Below are 17292 nucleotides of genomic sequence, written 5' to 3'. Positions count from 1 at the left end.
CGCCTCGTACTGATTTGCGGACACAGATAAGCACGTGTTACGCGATGTCACAATCCTTCGCCATCAGCGTGTTCCGGGTATCCATGACAATCCACTGATGCTGGCCAGTAATGTGAGGACTCCAGAGACAGATAAGGCTATTGTATAACAGGCAACTCTTGTCCAATGTCTGCTCACAGATGGTGGCTTTTCATGATTTTACAATATCATTTTTTTCTTTTCTTGTATGAAATGACACGTTGTATAAATCATTATATTGACTATAACAGCTAGTAAAGAGGTTGTAAAGGTTTTGCAACTAATGCTCATATCGGCTAAATGGTTCTTTTTATTATATTTGGTACTTTCTATTCTCACCATCACATATACTGCAGGCAGTTATTCACTGGCGTAGTGATATATGAATTTGCCTATATGCATATTTTCCGTTTGCACAGTCCCTCTATGTGGCTAGTATATATACATAAAGTATATTTTTCTATTATTATGTTTTATTCTATTTAATACTTTCCATTAACATTTTTCATTAATGTCATGTTAACTGTGCAGCAAGGGAAACATTGCCTGACGCCATTATATGTCTGATTATCACCTGACAATATTGGTATTATATAAATTGCACTCCCACTTAGTCTCTCAAAATAACTTCAGTATGGTTTTATACTTCAGAACATAATTTGATTTAAACTTTTTAAATGATTAAAATAAATTACTTCAATGTGGTTTTGTACCTTTCAAATTAATTTTATTCAAACATTTAATACTGAGTCAAAAAAGAAACTTCACAAAATGTAATTTTAAAAAATAATGTATAATTTTTCTTTGATGATACATCTATGTATCCGACATGGGATCCCTGTCTTTCGACTAGCAAAAACGTTAGCAAAACCCACTCAAACCCATCCATTCATTGTGCAAATGACGTTAGTGCCAAATCAGGTTTTGCACGTGCAGTCGATCACGTGATCTTGGCTTCGAAGCGTTCTTCATTTGCACGTGTTTGCATTGGCCTGAAGAATTGGAAAAAAACAAACACTTTAAACCACAGTCCTAACGGTACTTTAAATGTCACGATTGTCAAACCACCGCTGGCATGCTGCAAGCGGGAAGATTAGTTATTTACGTCGCAAGAGCAATGGGGTGCAACCGTCGTACTGTGCATGACTTACGAGGTCGTCTACAACAAACTGGCACCACTTCTGATCGCCCAACCCGTGAAGGTCCCGGGGTAGAATAGGCCTTCAGCAACCCATGCTTGCCATAAAAGGCGACTCAGCTTGTCGTAAGAGGCGACTAACGGGATCGGGTGGTCAGGCTCGCTGACTTGGTTGACACATGTCATCGGTTCCCAATTGTGCAGATCGATGCTCATGTTGTTGATCACTGGATTGTCTGGTCCAGACTCGATTATGTACAGACCGCCGCCATATAGCTGTAATATTGCTGAGTGCGGCGTAAAACTAAACTCACTCACTCACTCACTCTGATCGCCCAAGATCGGGTCGTCCAAGAGTGACGTCAAGACCAGAAGACCGTCCTACGTCACCTACGTGACAGATTTATGCCGGCTACACGAACCAGGGCTGAGATGTTTAGAGGTCGACTGTCCTCACAGACTATTCGAAATCGGTTGCGGGCTGCCAATCCCGATTCTCGACGTCCATATCGTGGGCCAATGTTGACGAAGTTTCATCAGCGTCAACGTCTGCTGTGGGCCCAACCAACCGTCTGCTGTGGGGCGGCCATAAACAACATTGCACTGAGAAATTTCGAATTTTTATTCTTGTGACTTGGCATTCTGTATACCCATGTTTTGGAACGGCGGTGTATCCTAATGGAACTGATTGTGGCACTGTCAGTGTATCGAGTACATCACACATATTTCAGCAATGGATTAATAACAATTTAACCATCTTACCATCTCTTGCACTTTTATAGTGCCCTGAAGAAAGAATGTGAAGTTTCTTTTTTTGACTCAGTATATAATTAAACTCGAAATTACTTTCCAAATGGTTTTATACCACTGGGGATATGTGTTTTAGACCTTTTTATAGTCATGTCCAAAATTACTCCAATATGCGTGTATACCCCAGAACATATTCCAGATTAAACCTTTCAAAATTAAACATTCAATTCGCACGATACTCAACTACTTTTGGATAGTTTAGACTTCTAAATCATATTCAGATATTTCAAACAAGGTATGATCATATGATTGGAAATTCATTTCATGGTCTTCATTGCCATTTGTACCAAACTTAACCAGTCACAGATCTCTTTTTTATACACTGCTTGAAGGATGATCATTAATAATGATCAAACCAAATAACAGTTCTTCCAGATTTCATAAGCTAAACAAAACGAATGAAAATACCTCTGTGTGGTCTCTTTTGTCGACATGTTTATCCGTTTTTCTTGTAGTGTGGTGTAGTCTTCAGGAACTGGCATATTAACGTTATCAAATACTCTGCTCAATACTATGAATATAACATTATGAAACTGGTATTCCTCTTTGTCCCTCATATCCGATCAGCATGTCGATGTATATGTAGAAAGCGATACTTTGATAAACGTGTCCTGCTGTTACCTTATGCTGTAACTGTAGACGTCGGTGGAGATACAGAGGTCGCACTGCTGTATATAATGGCTCACAGAAGGTTGTGTCCCTGACACAGACTGGACTTATACTGCGGTAAGTACACTCTCACGAGAAAACATTGGTATGTTCTATACAGGCTCAAACTGTGCCTAAGTTTGAGTAATGGCGTGAGTCACATTCAGTCACTTTGACAGTACTTTATATTCTTATTAGAATAAGGTATATTTGACACTAAAGCAAACACAGCGAAGACTGACAGTTTGGTGTTCAATCTAGGATAAGAACATGAATTTTCTGTCTTTATGATGGAGTAGAATAGGTTAATACTTTATTACTTTTTCGGGAATTTGTGTTATATCAGCTAGGTTGCTGACACATTAGCAACATACAAACAAAAACATTTACATAAATTCATGAATTTAAGTATTCTCACATTTGTTTAAGAGAGATATGGTCCTTGGCATAAAGGATGTATGCGCTCTCTTAGTTTTCACAATGGGAACTTTGTAACGGTGGCCTGAAGGTAGGAGGTTGTATTTCAAATTTGAGTAGTGAGTTTGGGTCAGATATAATTTTGACAGTTTGATTCGCGATTTGCCTCTCATATATTGATGATAAACATTAGGGCCATGTTGCAGCACAATGTGACATTTTCTCTTTCAGATCAGAATGCTGTACCTGCTTGCAATAAGCCTTTGTGTAGCCCCGCTCTGGGCAGGAAATATAGGTACGTCGGATCTGATTATTGCACTCATCTGTGTGTAGTTCCCCTCTGGGCAGGAAATATAGGTGAGTCGGCTGTTATTGCCATACTCATCTGTGTGTAGTGCCTCTCTGGGCAGGAAATATAGGTAAGTCTGATCTGATTGTTGTGCTTATAATCTGTCTGTAGTTCCTCACTGGGCAGGGAAGAAAGGTAAGATAGAATATTGCTCTTATTATTTGTATGTAGTCCCTCTGTTCGCTGGGAATATTGGTGAATCAGCTCAGAATGTTGATCTTATAAATTGTGAGTTGCAAGATTTTGACTGTATAGAACTCTGCCCCATAGTGAAAAAGCGTTATGAAAATATATTTCTTTTACACAACTATCAGTGGTCAAGTCATTAACCAATATATGTTTAACTCATTTGAGAAAATTATCGAATGTCATTAAAAGAAATAATTAATGTTGCGATTTAGCTGTTTTGAGTTTACTATTACGTGTTCAGTGCCTCCTGATCGGTTTGCTCCACCTGTGAAGAAACCTGGGTTCGGAAACAAGGCCAAGCCAGTCATCCTTCCCTTCTATGCCCCCGTCTCCTTCAGAGGCACCCAGTAGTGAGTACATCACCTTGAATACATATTACCTGTAGCACGTAATGATAAACCTGTCTTTGGATACACATGTATGTACCTGTGGCTCACTAGTGAGTACCTCGCATTGAATACATGTTACCTGTTGTACGTACTGACACACCTGACCTTGCATACACCACACGGGAAGCATGTGGGCAAGTGCTGACAAAGTTATTGATTCATTAATCCGTGCTGTGCCGTTTCCATCCTTTCACGCACACCTGTCTGTCCCTTTCTTAAACACCCCCCCCCCACCCCCCACCCCCACCCCACCCCACCCCCCCCCACAACCACCCACCCACCACCACCCTCGCAACACAGAATGAACTGTGCAAATGTTTTAATAATAGTTTGTTAAACAACTTTTCGTATTTTGGGGGCTTGAATTCTGAAAAAAAAAACCCAAACTCACCTAGTTGGTCTGATGTTTTGATTACGATAAACGTTTCATTGAGCATTATATGTTTGTTCGTTTACCAGTTAGATTGCTATTCATCGATCTGATTTGGGGTTCCACCTTACTTGTACTCAATCATAAGATTCAAGTTAATGACCGGTGTTTGTGTCATACTTGTCCTTGTCTCTCACACAGCCAGCTGACCAACATCATCCTCATCTCCAAGATGGCCTTCTTCACAAAGTTCGACCTTAACAATAACCTCGTCTTGACCGATGACGAGATTAAAGCCGCTTTCACCAAATATGATGCCAATGGTGAGTCAAACAGCCTTGTTGGTTGTTCCCATGCAGAGCAGCAAAAGATGTCACCAAGAACATGTTTTGATAACTGTTGTTGATCATTCAGTGAATCAAATCCAGTTATGCTTGCTCTCGGAAACTCGGTTTCGCCGTAACATAAAAACAAACAAACATGGCCATAGCTAATAAAACGGTTTCCACTTTCGGCCAAGGAGGTCCAGTGAGGGGTATATCACAGACTGGTCCACACTTGGGGTACAACTATAGACTGGTCCATTCAGTCGCTATACTGTGGACAGATCGAATCGAATCAGGGGTACACTGTACGCTGGTTCATTCAAGGGGTATGCTATGGAATGGTCCAATCAGGGGGTACAGCTGTAGACTGCTCCTATCTGGGAGTACAATTGGACATGGGTCCAATCTTGGAATTCACCTCTAGATTGGTCCAATCAAGAGGTACACTGTAAATAGGTCCAGTCTTGGAATACAATTGTAGATTGGTCCAATCTTGGGGATACACTATAAACCTTCACTGGCCATACTGTCACCGGATTGGTAGGGATCTCTAAAAGATAACACTTATGTCATCAGGTGATGGTGTTCTGGAGGGTGACGAAATGAGAACCCTCAACTTGGACACCCTGAAGGCGGCTGCCGACGCCGACAGTGATGGTAGTGTTACTCGAGACGAGTTCAATGACGTCTTCAGTAAAATGGATATCAATCGTAAGTCCTTTATTATTGTGTGTTGTTGCCATGGTGAGTGTTACCAGGGATACCCGTGGATTTGTACTGGAAATGTCGGGGCTGAAGAAATCACTTTACACATGGTCAGTGTGTGTATTGTTTTTATTTCGTGTGGATCAGTCTAAATGTTGTTTCATATCTGCGATAGCAACAATAGCAATCAAGGCCACATGAATACGTGCAGACATCTAGTTGCAGGTACAGCAACGTGCTGTAAACTTGGTCAAAGGGCGGTGTCCCAGTCCACCCAGCTATGAATGGGTACCTCGTAGAGATGAGAAAGCCACAATAAACTCGGCAGTACGAGTTGTATAGTCCCCTGGGAGCTGAGATAATACGATGTGCCGTTGAGATTGACATCCAATGATCGAGCGAAAAATACCAGTGCACTGAGCAAGTAGAAGTTGCACGGATATGTGCGCTATATAAATATCCAACAACACGGAACCATCAATCACACAAGACGACAGATCAAATATAACTGCTCGATGGTGTCCAATGAACGAAGCTCTGTACCACTATATGCCGCATGGCATGAAATGTTACCACTGACTGATTGTGAGCTGATGTTACGACAGCTGAGAATGATATTCCTACGGTCTGTATGCTACTGGACCAAGTTACCTTGGACTGTGTATCAGTGATTTAACTACTTTCATCGTGTTTGCCTCGTGCTTGTTGATGCTCTAGGTGCCGTTGTACAACGCGATCTTAACGCCAAGGTGACCCAAATCCCATACCATAACACAGACTTAAGGTAGTTTTATCGCTAAAGTAGTTTCATACAACATCTTGACCTTACTTTTCAGGTAACAATAGCCTGTATGCGGGCGAGATGTATGCCTACCTCAAAAGCAGTGAGTAACCGACAACTATTTCCCATGTGCTCAGTTACTGCCGATCTTACATATAGTTGAGGCAACGTACGACAACCTCACTCCAATAAGGTCTAAAGTCACAACAATCAAAGACACTACATGGGGCTAACCGTTCTCTCTTGCTGTTGTGCATGGTGAGGGCGTCTTTTCGAACATTATGTGCGCAGTTCTCAAACGGTCTCGATGAAATCGATGTGAAATAACCGTGAAGGCGGGGTCTTGTAAAATGCTTGATGTTCTTTTTTAAAAGATATGTTTGTTTCATTCCAGACAACTTTATTTAATCCTTCCCCGATGAACATCAGCAACCACGATGAGCTTGGCAAGTCATTGGTCCTCCAACAGGGCAAGAACTTCATGTGTTCGTTGCCCCGTACCGCGTAATATAGTAATAGTAATAGTAATACATACCTTATAAGTGGCTACTGTTTTGTTTCAACAAAATCCTAAGCGGCAACCCGGTGTTGACACTCAGGTGATATGACAGCTGACAGTGCGATGCAGGGTTCCCAGACTGTTGCCATCATGTTTTCTTGTGCACATCTGTCGCCCAAATCGTCATGTAAATATATGACACACCCGGTGTCATACAAAGATCAGTCAGTTAATTCATGCCATCTGAGAAAAACTCAAATAACACCTGGTATCGTGAAAAAACTTTACGCAGCAGGTGTCAGCCAAACATCGCTCATATAACACCTTGTATCGTACCAAAGCATCATCAAACATGTGTCAACCAAACTTCACTCAAATAACACCTTTTATCTTACAAAACATCTCACAACAGGGGCCAGCCAAACTTCACTCAAATAACACCTTGTATTGTACAAAACATCATCAAACAGATGTCATCCAGTTGACTGTATTCTGTTTAAATATCATATCATATCATCACCTATTATGGTGGCCGTTCACCTTTGTGTTTGGTGTGTTGATTTGGAGCAGCAAAATAGCAGCCTTATGCAGTGTAGATAGTCGTGTGTGGACCAGACAATTCAGTGTAACCCATGGTGATAACAAGAACTATGCCCGCACCCCTGAGGTCATATCATCACCTGGAGTGATAGCTGGAGCCGAGCATACACCAGATTTTCAGATCTTGCTGAGGCTTGTCAGGAACACACTGAGCTGCTTTGATACCAAACTCGCGGCACTGATATTGCTTAGATGGCTGAACTTTCTCCAGAAAAGACTCATCGACTGTACTCTCAAACCTGCAGTTCGTATGGCAGTGGGCTGGGTCGGGTAACCCGGTACCCGGACAGATGGGTAACGAGTTGGACCCGGGTACCCGTCACAAATCGTGAACCCATTATGATCCTGTGACCAATATATTAAACAACATTATTCTTTCATGATTTACAGGCTATATTATCTTTCAAGATTTGGATCAGTCATTTGTTTTGAGAGTAATACATGGTTAAAAGTATTGAAAGACTCGAAAATTTAGACTCTGAACTGAAGAATGTACTGCCATTTCTTACAAATTTGAAGTCATGAATTAACATAACGGGTACCCGGGTAGGGTAGGTAATAGGGATGGGGCACCCGGGTAGATACCTTTGACCCGTCCAAGCCCTCTATAGCAGACACAAACTTACAGCACTAACGGTACATGGGCGATTAAAGGTTAACTTTACCCTCACATCAACGGTATTTCAGGTATTTTGCGACGGAACCAATTATATTGATAAATATCTGTGTAAAACGACAGTAAAATGTTAGAAGGCGGGTGAAGGCGAAACTCTTGTAAATCTTGTAAATCGGTACATCTCATCTCATTACAATATGAGCTATAGACCACAAGCAAACCAAGCACCGTCACCTTTATGGGGACCACACGGACGTACGATTCATCAGCTATCGTCAAGGAACCCCACAAGGATATAAACCATCAATTCAGTCGCCGATGGCTGTAGACAATGCAGGTATTTGGTTAAATCATGACCTTAACATGAAAATTCAATGTTTTCGGCAGCCTCTGATACTAATTAGACAAACGTATGGTCAACAGGGAACAGATTTTGTCACAATCCGTAAACCCCTGTTAATAATGCGGAATGAATGTGCGACAGTGAAAGTCAAGGAAGAATGAATAAATAGTGAGTAACCAGTCTTCATTATCCACGAAAAAGGTTCATCTGGCACACAAGGTAACTTAGCTTTGTAAACATTTGAACGGACATCTGGAAATCAGTGAAGACACCGGGTGTTGACGTAATGGCTAAGCATATCCTGCCCTAACGGCTACGCTCGCCCTTACACACCAGGCGTCGAGGTACATGCTAGACATTTCCTGCCCTACTGGCTGCACTCGCCCTTACACACCAGGTGTCGACCTAAAGGTCAGGCATTTCATGCCTCACAGGGCCGAGGTTTTCAAAGCTCTCTTAGTGCTAAGATAGTCTTAAGTTAATGTTAATGTATGACACTTACGACTATCTTAGCGATAAGAGAGCTTCGAAAATCTAGGCCCAGGTGTCGACGTAAAACTCTACAGACTGCACTCACACGTGCACAATTTGCTTTGTAAAACAAGCTTTCATTGCCTGATGTCGCACGTCTGTGGAAGCGAATTAGTGCCACATTTTAATCTATTTTTAATTTTCCCCCCTAATTTTACCAATATCATACAATGACTTACTGAGGGAAAGGCAGCATCTGATATTTGAATTACCGACTTCTCAACCGTATTATCTCATTGAGTCGACAATGGTTTCTGGCCTTAATAATGAACGATGTGTTTGACCTTCAGTTTTGGCGAGTCTTCATTTAGGAACTGTGAGAACATTCAAATAAACTGACTCTTCATTTAAATGCATCGACGTTTTGTTAAATCATTTTGTTTGAGTTTCAACGCTGGTGCTTTTAAATGGATTCATTTATGAAAATATAGCATAGAAAATGCAAAATGAATAAACATGACCAACATGTTCACGCGCGCACGCACATACTCACTCATGCACTCGTATTTCGGGTAAATTGAGACGGTTTTATCAAATCCACAAACCAGAGCTAGACATGGCGCTCTTGTGTTCGTGGTGATGGCCTGCTGCTATGACAGACTGCCAGCGAAGTTATTGGTAGCATTCAGTTGTCGAATCCATCAAGCTCCAAACGCATGACAAAATGTTCACAGACGTTTGACTGTTCAGTGTGACTGAACATTATTACCACAAGTTGCACGTGTTTTCCTCTTATAATGTCCTTACATGGTAACTTGTTGTGCCATGCATTTAGCAAACGTGTAGGTGACTAACGCCGTACAAATCATTATATTTCTACTGAATTTCTCACGAAATATAAATATATCAGCATCCAGATTAACTTCTATGTGTTTCCCTTTGTGGGAGAATATATGATCATTATTAGTAAAGAATTTAATTCTTGTCGTTAGCCATATATTATTGATGAAATATGATGAGCAATTACATCCATACGTGAATTCATCAAACATTAGACATTTATTGAACTGACTATAAAAAGCTTAACTTTAGTGCCCGAAGCTTGTTTAACGCTGGGGTTTATCGTTCAGTCTATGCTTTGGTTTAGTATTCATTGTATGGTTGGGTTTGGTGTTGAATCTACTCCTAGGTTCAGTGGTCTATGCCTGGGTTTAGAGTTCTGTACTGGAGTATAGTGACCAGACTATGTTTGGGTTTTGTGTTCAGTCTTTGCTTGGTTTAGTGTTGAATCGACTCTTGGGTTCAGTGTTAAGTCTATACTTAAGTTAAGTGTTGAAATTGCTATTGGGTTTAGTGTTCCATGTTTGGGTTTAGGGTATAGTCTATGCTCGGGTGTAGTGTTCAGTCTATGCTTTTGTTTGGTGTTCACTCTAAGCTTGGGTTTAGTGTTGAAATAATTCTTGGGTGTTGTGCTCAGTCTCTGCTCGGGTTTAGTGTTCAATCTATTCTTGGGTTTAGTGTTGAGTCTATGCTTGGGTTTACTGATACTCAGTTTCCACTTGAGAAACAACAGTGGGCGCAGTGAATATCAGTGTACGTAATGCATTTGCAATGTGTCGGAAACATGTGTAGAGACATCCACTGTGAAAGGCCAAACCAAATTCTTCATATAGTGGCGACGTTTACGGCGCAAACGAAGACAAACAATACCAAGATGGAATGCTACTGACCGAAATATCGAAATATCGCTATTGGACGTGTGGAGGAAGGGGAGTCCCAGTCTGTCGTTGCAAGACACTTCAACGCCCACCACAGCACCATATCTGGGTAAAGACTTCGACATACCCCTCCAGTTCGGACTAAGATCGTGCCAGAAGTGGGAGACCAAGACTAACCACCCCTGTTCAGGATCGGGTTTATCTGGGTGTTTCACCTCCGTCACCGATTTGCTACAGCAACGGCCACTGCAAGACAGTGCCTGGTCTTCAGACATTGTCTGAGAGAAGTGGGAAATAATTCAAGCAAATAGACCAAATGTTGGGACTGTCCTGATACAGCTATGTGTGTGTCGTTGGGAGCTAGATGGAGTGTACGTTGACAAAGACGAAGGCATAGTTGAGTTCAAACTTCTTTAGTTGGTTACACAAGAACAAGCAATTATGCAAGACAGAAATGAGTTTGGTTGCCGGCTCAGATATAAATGAGATGAGCGGAGTTCCCGCTCGCACTCGTCCCTGCACAGATAACCCTAATACCGACCTGCTTGACAATATAGGTGTGAGTATATATGCAGTTTTTTACTACAGCTGGTAGATATAGAATCACTGGCACTTCCTTGAACCAGTTGATGTGATGGCAGACACGGCCAAGGGGCATGACCTATTAAAGCTATAGAATGTCACATACAGCAATTACTGACAGTGAGTGGTACAGAGTGGCTAAAAAGTCAGTGTACACTGTGGTAGTGATAACGATTAACAATGCAGATTGGCTTGTCTGAATTAGACGCTGTAATATCTGCGACAAGTTTAAGAATATCTCTTAAAGGAACACTAAGATCGTGTTCAATGCCTGGTAAATGATTAAACTCGGTATAACTGACGTGTGAAACATTTGAAGACTGGAATGTGTATCCCCATTAATACATACCACATTACTCTGTATACACTGTATACTCTGTATACTCTGTATACACTGTATACTCTGTATACTCTGTATACTCTGTATACAATAATTAGCAATTAACGCTTTATCAGTTCGACACCTTATGACGCCTGCCCTTCACAACAGGGTGGGTCCTACCAAACTGACTGTCTCTGTATATTCAGTGTACATGATTTTGACAGAAACACATACATCCATTTTAACATAACGGAGAATAACGTGAAGGATATCAAGACATTGCGGCAAGGGTTGGGTGGATGGGAAAACTGGTTCAATGTGGCAGACTACGGCATTTACCGCTGACGGGTATTCTCGCATGGAACAAAAGAAGATGTTCAAAAATAGCTGCATGTCTTAATAGGACGTTTATTGCGCAGTAAAAGTGAAAACATAGTTTGTCTCAGGATTAAAATTTAATATGCAGGAGTATCAGTTACCGACTGATGACGTAACTCCAGCATCTGGGGGATGTGAACGTGTTCTCTAACAGTCTCTACTGGGAGGCGCAGAGTCACCGCAAGAGATGGAAACCCTCCTCGCCGTCAGTATGCTGGGTCTTCGCCTGTCCATACTGCAGGCTCTTCTCCACGATGTCAACGGTAAGACCGCTTGGTGTGAGATGAGTAATTTGTACACGAATAAATCCACCAGAAACATGTGACAATGTCAAATGTTCCTGTTAATAAAGAAATGCTTACATAGATGTTTAACACAGACGTGCAGAGATAAGTTTGACCTAAAATTTCAAAGTGTTAACGATCCTTGATAATGACGTAATTCAGCAACATGAAGGCTTATGTATGTTTCTGAGCGTAAAGAGTTTGAAAGTTTTCCAAAATTATGAAATCATGACACCTTGGTCTGTGTAGATTACGTGAACCAAGTTGGACTGTGAACATATTTCACAAATGTTGTTAAAAATATGATTACACGATTACACGATGCCATTTAGAAAGTGGTCAAATGCAACATATGTCATATTTGGGATTTCACTTTCTTAGTAACGTACAAATTCTAGTACTTTTTCGGTTGAGTCCCATTCGGGATTCGAACTCGCACCCTCAGAAATGTGCTGGCGATTAGGTGCCTGACTCTGAGGGTGCGGGTTCGAATCCCGAATGGGACTCAACCGAAAAAGTACTAGAATTTGTACTTTCCTAAGAAAGTGAAATCCCAAATATGACATATGTTGTTAAAAATAAGTCGAATCGACTGATGTGAATCTTATATTATGTGAGTCATAAGGAGATATGTTTTTCTTCTAGGTATCACAATCCCCATTACAACTTGGTCTTCGTTGTCATGGAAAACTCTTGTTGCTGCTTTCAAACTGTAATTATCTACAATAGGTAGCATACTTAATATGCAACCTAACATTGAGTGAGTGATTGTATGTGGTTTCATATTGTTTTATCAACATTACCATACGTGTGCCAATGTTAGAAATCGATCAAAACCGGACCATCGGTTTAACGAAAGAACGCTTTAAACACTGTACTATCCGACTGACATATATAACTAATACCACACGTTTCACTAACCGTTGATCTCATAGCAACTGTATTACCTTTCGATAATGTACACTACACCACTGATTTCTCATGCATATTCTCTTTTCAGGAGCTACCTACAGACTGCTATACGAGACAGGGACTTACGTCCAGGGCCGGCAATTCTGCCAGGACAAATGCCTTGACCTTGCCAAGGTGACCTCAAAACAGGACTTGGAAGAGATGAACGCGTACTTAAGAAAGACACAGTACGTGGGGACCCCCTGAATCCTTTCATTATTAATATTATTTTTATTTATTTATATTTACAGGACTATGAATCCTGTAAATTCATCTTCCGACATTCAAAGTAAAATGGCGGATTAAGTAGGGACGTCCCTGAAGTGAAGCCAACAGAATGGTTTGTTTTGCATATTCATAGTTTTATCTGAACATGTCTGCTTATGTAGGTCCAAAATGTGCATACATGTGTTATTAAAACAGTGAGGATATTCTGTTTTAATGTGATACAACCGGGGAACCTAACTGTATGTCTGGATATGGACGGATTTACCCATCCACAACATGTTAAGAGTTCCCTGCAAATATACCTATTTTCAGTAACCAAACTTAGCAACGTATCATGCTGATACCACACGAGTATATCAGCAGCCCATGAGCTGTGCCAGGCCTTGTACAAACCTCTCACCAGTATACTGTTATACTCCTAATACTTGGTGCATCTTGACGTGTTACAGGGGACGCCTCGCATTTTTGGGCGCGCGCTACAATGGCACATCGTTTAACTGGGCGGACGGAGAACCGGTGCTCATGACGAACTGGGCCCGCAACCACCCCAGGAAACCCAACTCAAAACAGTGTGTGGCCATCAGTAAGAAAACCCTCGCTTGGTACACATGGGACTGTCGAAAATCTCTCTTCTTGATGTGCGGAATTAAGGGTGATGATGATTTTTCATGGTTTAAAGATTCGAGACAAATATAGATTGTGAAATCCCGAGGAATTATTGTTTATTCAAATTCATCCATGACAACACCAGTGATATCAGTGATCCCCAAAGGAGTTTACTACTTTCCTGACCGCCCTTTCAATGAGTCGTGGATTGAGCTTTTAAAGTTCAGATTTCATAAGATATTAACTGAACTAGGACTCAGTTTCACCGTTACAAAATCAGTTCTCAATTTTGTACGCAAAAACACATAGTTTCCATTTTTCTTTTTTTTCGTGTGTGTGAGTGTGTGTGTGTGTGTGTGTGTGTGTGTGTGTGTGTGTGCGTGCGTGTGTGCGTGTGTGCGTGTGTGTAGCTTACCTACAGGCTAAATCGACCAGGGTTCGATTCCAAGCATGGGTACACTGCGTGAAGCCCATTTCAGGTCTCCTCTGAATACGCCATAGGGTTACAGATCCTCCAACTTACCTCGTATATAGAAAGTTATATTTGTACATTTCTAATAAGTGCTTGTCTGTCTGTCTCAGAGCTTCGGTGCAAACTGACGATCTACTCAACGTTGACATGGACACAAGATGGAAACATGTTACCCAAACCGACACATTCCATGGGGCAGATCTCTCTCAGCGAATGCGCAAGAAAGTATCTGCAGCTGCAGACCTGCAAGCACTTCTTGACTTCGTGCAAACTCTTCAACGACAAATCTACCAACGGGATTACGGACACCGTAAACTTGGAGGTATGGAAGAGGAATTAGCCGCTCAGTTTTCCTACACGACGTTTTGTTGAGAGTTGAGAGATATGGATGTAGTACTCCATTTAAGGCTTTTCTGAAAATTATAAAATATGAAATATTGAAATACATTTGTTCAAACTTTACAGCTTTTATTGATCACATTTGTTAAAACAGATCTAAGTAAAATCATGAGACAAATCATTTTAATATTCTTGTTTGATATCAAAATATGTGTGTTTAGAAGAATCCCGCTGACAACACTTTTACATCACAGGACGCATTGTCCACCATCAACACTAGATACGGAGCACACGTTCAGTTGAATCAATGTGCAATAGGATCAAATACGATTTAACTTTATCATTCCGGGGGAAATTCCTTTTGTATCAAAAAGGGCATTGAAGTAAATATATGCAAAATTCACAAAAATATACACAAATAATTACAAGCACAAAATAAATGCTTTTGAATCCATACAATCAACCACATGGGTAAAGAGGCTGATTTAACTAGTTATGGAACGCATGATGACTATTCAAAAACATTTGTTGCATTAATTGCATGAATATTGGATTGTCTGACGGAATGTCGAGCCCTGTCTGTTTTAAGTGGAGGTAATCGAAAGCAGTGTTCAGGTGTAAGTAGTTCACTATGGTGAGATAAAATAGGGGAACTATCAATTCTAATTTTGGTTGCCTATTTGATAGCCTGGCACTAATCGATAGAATGAATATGCTCGAAACACACTCCAGTAATTTTGCTGACTGTACTAACAATTAGAAAAATGTTAGATTTTGTTGCGAGCAGACAGACCCCCACACCAACATTATATTTGTGTGTGTAATAGTTGTAATAGTCGTAAACGCTTGAGGACTTCGTATTTTTATGTGATACCGTTTTCATGGTTAATAAATACTCGAGACATGATTGCTTTTTATTACACACAATGTATGTTGTAGTTACAAGTTCAAATTAATTTACATGTGTATGGTTTAATAGTTACGTATGATTCGCTCGATAGATCGGCTCGAATTGTCAAGCGAGATCCAGGCAACACGTCATCAAACATGTTTGTTGATTCCGAAATTGTTTTACACGTCAAAGCCACAAAAACATAAATGGATATTCCAAAGTACTTACGTGGATGTGGTATTTGGCTGACTACATTCGTTTAATTCAATGTTACGTTTGTTTTTATGTGAGACTGCATTCTTCGCGCTCTAACGTTCTCCTGTCAGATGCATACCGGAAGTAGGATGACGCCACGTCATAATCTCGTTTGAGGAGTTTGAGACACAACAGTCTCCGCCTTAGTTGTAGACTGTTTGGGCCCAGATATCTTTTCGAAAATTTTACAATCATTGCATGGGTGTATATATATTAGAGGTTTATATGAGAATTTATAACAATTACGGTGGTGCATTTTGGCTCTGAAACATAATTCTGAACTGTCATACCGGACAAACCAGTAGACTAGCAAGGTTTAATTACATCTTGTAGTTTATCTATCCTTAAACTGTCACTGTAATTTATATACAACAACAGCGGGTAAAGATTTCCATTGACCTTTATCATTTGTTGGAATTTTCTTTTAAATGAAATCCGTTCTATATATCTCTTGGAAACTGAGGGCTGAGATGGGACACACTTTCAATTTCTGCATTGTCAGTCATAGGTTTTAGAGGTGCACTATTTCTCCATACATAAACCACCATTTCCTTAGTATTCTTTAGATTCAGAAATACAAAATTGTCTTCACACCAAGATGGACATTTTTCAGTTCCGGTAATAAATTATGTTCAGAATCAGAAATTATAGCTAATTTCACAGTAAACACCTCATTTAATGACAAGTAAGAGTCATTGGTATACAAAATTAAGAGTAACGGTGAAAGAACATAGCCCTGTGGAGGTCCAGTGGTTGAGAGAAAAGATGGCCCTTAATAGCCATTGACACTGACATATTGAGTTCTGTGTACCAAGAAATCTGTAACCCATTTGAATATCAATGCCGGGATTAAACAGTTTACTCATTATAGGTATGGTGTAAAGGATTCATCAAAACGGCGAAGACAAGCACTGATTTGCACTGCACTGTTTGAGTACTGCAACATGTCTGTGCCTATGGCTGACCCTGACCTAACCATCAACCGCAGTTCCTCATATCCTTGAACTTATGAGTGAATTTTAAATGTTAAGTCACCTCTGCATTATTTCAGCCATATCTCGACTACAAGAAATTAAACATTAATGGTTGTTTAATTTGGAATCGTTGAGAGGACAGAGTAATAAATACACCATCAAGTATTCATAATTACTATAGTTCCATGAAGCAATATCACTCTGCGTAATTCTGTAGTACTGAAACGTCAGATCGCTGGCAAAAACAACCCCAGCCACAGTACAAATGGTACATCTCGTACATGTATTTCCCGTGGAGGGCAATAGGGGTGGTGTAGTGGGATGTGTGTAGGGGTGGGGTCGGGATGGGCGGGGGAGATAAATGGTACACCTGCTACATGTATTTCCAGTGGGGGATAAATGGTAAATCACAAACTCCATGAGGAGTATGTCTTCCACATGCACTAGGCTGTTGTGTTTCGGCTTGTGAATCAAAACTCGGTGCTGGTGTGTTTCCGCACCCATGTTTTCGCTGTTTTTGACAATGTTCATCTCCGTCAAATTCAACGAATATTGATTCACTTCACTGCATGTCCCAACATGTCGTCTAAAGTACCCATTAAGTACAGAAAGGTAAGCTCAG

The 17292-nt window shown here is 40.7% G+C and overlaps 1 protein-coding gene across 1 annotated transcript; it reads left to right on the top strand.

The window, feature by feature from the left end:
* Positions 1–2596: 2596 nt before the first annotated feature.
* LOC137272748 (uncharacterized) lies at positions 2597–6685 on the top strand. The gene is made up of 7 exons (XM_067805131.1): positions 2597–2692; positions 3263–3326; positions 3811–3919; positions 4530–4651; positions 5231–5365; positions 6196–6243; positions 6535–6685. The coding sequence occupies exons 2-7, from the start codon at positions 3269–3271 to the stop codon at positions 6546–6548; spliced, it is 486 nt and encodes a 161-aa protein (XP_067661232.1). The 5' UTR covers positions 2597–2692; positions 3263–3268; the 3' UTR covers positions 6549–6685.
* The last annotated feature ends 10607 nt before the right edge of the window (positions 6686–17292 follow it).

The sequence above is a fragment of the Haliotis asinina genome, chromosome 2, assembly GCF_037392515.1.
Source record: "Haliotis asinina isolate JCU_RB_2024 chromosome 2, JCU_Hal_asi_v2, whole genome shotgun sequence".
NCBI lineage: Eukaryota > Metazoa > Mollusca > Gastropoda > Lepetellida > Haliotidae > Haliotis > Haliotis asinina.
The sequence above is the reverse complement of the archived record's forward strand: the minus strand, read 5'-3'. Positions and strand labels throughout refer to the sequence as shown.

Excerpts from the sequence above, each read along its gene's own strand:
- LOC137272748 (XM_067805131.1), top strand. The coding sequence starts at position 3,269 with ATGCTGTACCTGCTTGCAATAAGCCTTTGTGTAGCCCCGCTCTGGGCA. Across the intron at positions 3,327-3,810 it reads GCTCTGGGCAGGAAATATAG|TGCCTCCTGATCGGTTTGCT; the intron begins GTACGTCGGATC and ends TTACGTGTTCAG. Across the intron at positions 4,652-5,230 it reads CACCAAATATGATGCCAATG|GTGATGGTGTTCTGGAGGGT; the intron begins GTGAGTCAAACA and ends TTATGTCATCAG.